Source organism: Belonocnema kinseyi, chromosome 9, assembly GCF_010883055.1.
Source record: "Belonocnema kinseyi isolate 2016_QV_RU_SX_M_011 chromosome 9, B_treatae_v1, whole genome shotgun sequence".
NCBI classification, from domain to species: Eukaryota; Metazoa; Arthropoda; class Insecta; order Hymenoptera; family Cynipidae; genus Belonocnema; species Belonocnema kinseyi.
The window spans coordinates 127,279,693-127,281,849 of record NC_046665.1 but is presented as its reverse complement, the minus strand read 5'-3'; the positions used below and the strand labels follow the sequence as shown (position 1 = coordinate 127,281,849).

At 28.1% G+C, this 2,157-nt stretch overlaps 1 protein-coding gene across 1 annotated transcript in view; it reads left to right on the top strand.

The window, feature by feature from the left end:
• LOC117179632 (spliceosome-associated protein CWC27 homolog) overlaps positions 1-2,157 on the top strand; it is a 36,882-nt gene that overhangs the window by 25,521 nt on the left and 9,204 nt on the right. The window contains exons 4-5 of the mRNA XM_033371634.1: positions 1,284-1,484; positions 1,714-1,874. Coding sequence (XP_033227525.1) covers positions 1,284-1,484; positions 1,714-1,874 — 362 coding nt within the window. The remainder of the gene's footprint in view (positions 1-1,283; positions 1,485-1,713; positions 1,875-2,157) is intronic.

Here is a 2,157-nt window from a genome sequence, read left to right as displayed (position 1 = left end):
AAGATTTTCGAAAAGTATTAAATTCCGGATTTGAACAAGGAATTTTCAGTTTAAAAGAAAATTCTGAGTTGGAACTGGAATTTATCCAGGAGAATAACAATTATTCTCAATGGAAAATTGATTTTTTCCAACAGGGAACAGGGAATTTTCCCAAAAAGTTTTAATTGTTACAGTTAGTTGAAATGGAAAATTTTCGTGAAGAATTAAAATTCTGAATTTAAACAGGAAAATTTTTGAAAAGAATAAAACTTCTAACCAATTCTGAGCTGGAATTAGAATTTAAAATTGCTAAAAATTATATAATTTTGAATATTTTTAAATTCAGTGATTCATTCTTCAATTTAGAAGCATTTAAAATTATAACGTGGATTTATATTTTTGAAACTGAATCTTTGAACTCTACAATTGATAAAAGATCAAAAATTTGTAATTTTTAACTACATTTAATTTAAAATTGTGCAGTTGAAAAGTGTTAGCAGCTTACATTTTATACGTTTAAATTATTGAGCATTTGAATACAAAATTGTTGAATGAAACAAATTTTAAACTTGAATTTTCTAAGTTTCAAATTCGCGAATTTCACTTTGAGTGCTTTCATTTGCAGATCAGTCCTTATTACTTCGAATGGAACAATTAGATTTTGTGTTTGATTTTTTAAGTTTCAGTGACCGTGAAAAATGTTTGCGAAACCAGGAACTTTTTTCTTTGACAAAAACGGCCAACCTGTTCTTTTTTGTTTATTTGTTAAAGATTCATGATTTTAATTGAAAATTTATCTCTTTGCTTGAAAATTAAATTATTTGGTTGAAAACTTTTTTTTTCCATTTGTACTCAAAATTCATCCTGTTTTTAAAGAATTAAACTGTCTTCTGAAAGATTGAATTATTTCGTTAAAAATGCAACTATTTTTAAGTTTAATCTTCTTGCTTAAAATTTGATAACTCAGTTAAAATGTAACCAATTTTAATTTAAAAAAAGCTCATTTCACAGGGAGTTTAACTCACTTTGATTTAATGGACAGGGAAAAATTATTGAATTTAGAAAAATGTTTGGGGCGTATGAGAAATTCGGCATATGACAACTTTTTTTGTTCCATTAGGTCTACAATTTCTACTGTTTTGTTACAAGATTTTTCCATTAAAAAAAAGGTACCTGGAAAAATGTATTTTTTTTTGTCGTGGAAACCCTGGGAAAGTTCTGGATTTTTTGTTTGCATAAACGCTAGTCACTCTGATTGGACTGTCTTGACATTTTTCTCTCATTCTCTGTATTTTTAATTTCAGGATGAATTTCACTCGCGTCTGCGATTTACTCGAAGAGGGCTGGTCGCGATGGCAAATGCGGGAAAAAATGATAACGGATCTCAATTTTTCTTCACACTCGCGGCCGCCCCTGAACTTCAAAATAAACACACCATTTTTGGAAAAGTCACGGGAGAAACTTTGTACAATGTCTTAAAATTTGAGGAATGTCTCGTTGACCTCGTACGTTACTGTTTCAACATATTTTCTCATTTTGCAGAATTTTCAAAGTCCTGAGTGTGGAAAAATACGAAAAGAAAAACTGTGAAATATTTTTCCCTTTTTTTCGGGCATTTGGAAAGTCCGCAAGCCAGAGTTCTTTTTATTATTTTTAAAATCTTTTTTACTGCTTAATTATTTTATTTGTGTAATAGTCATTTAAAACAAGTTATAAATTCAGATATCTTATTAGGATGACAGACCACTGTATCCACCAAAAATTCTAAAAACTCAGGTTTTGAGTAATCCGTTTGATGATATTGTACCCAGTGAAGATGCAAAGGAGAAGGAAAAGGACGAAAACGAAAAGGAGATAGAAAAAGAAAGAAAGAGGAAAGAAAAAAAAGGAGTCAAGTGAGTTCCTAAATACAAATTCACACAGAAAATTTAATTTTCTACCAAAAACGTACAATTTACCACCAATTTCATACATTTTCAAGGAAATAGTTTGATTAATTTATAGTTTATATTTTTTCTTTTATCAGCATTTTCTACTAGGTTGATTTTTTAAACAAAAAATTCATTTGTCTACAATACATTTGAATTTTAAACAAGAGTAGAATTTAAAACCAAATAGTTGAATTATTAATTTTTTAGAATAATTTTGAACAAAAAAAATGAATTTTCAATTTTAAAA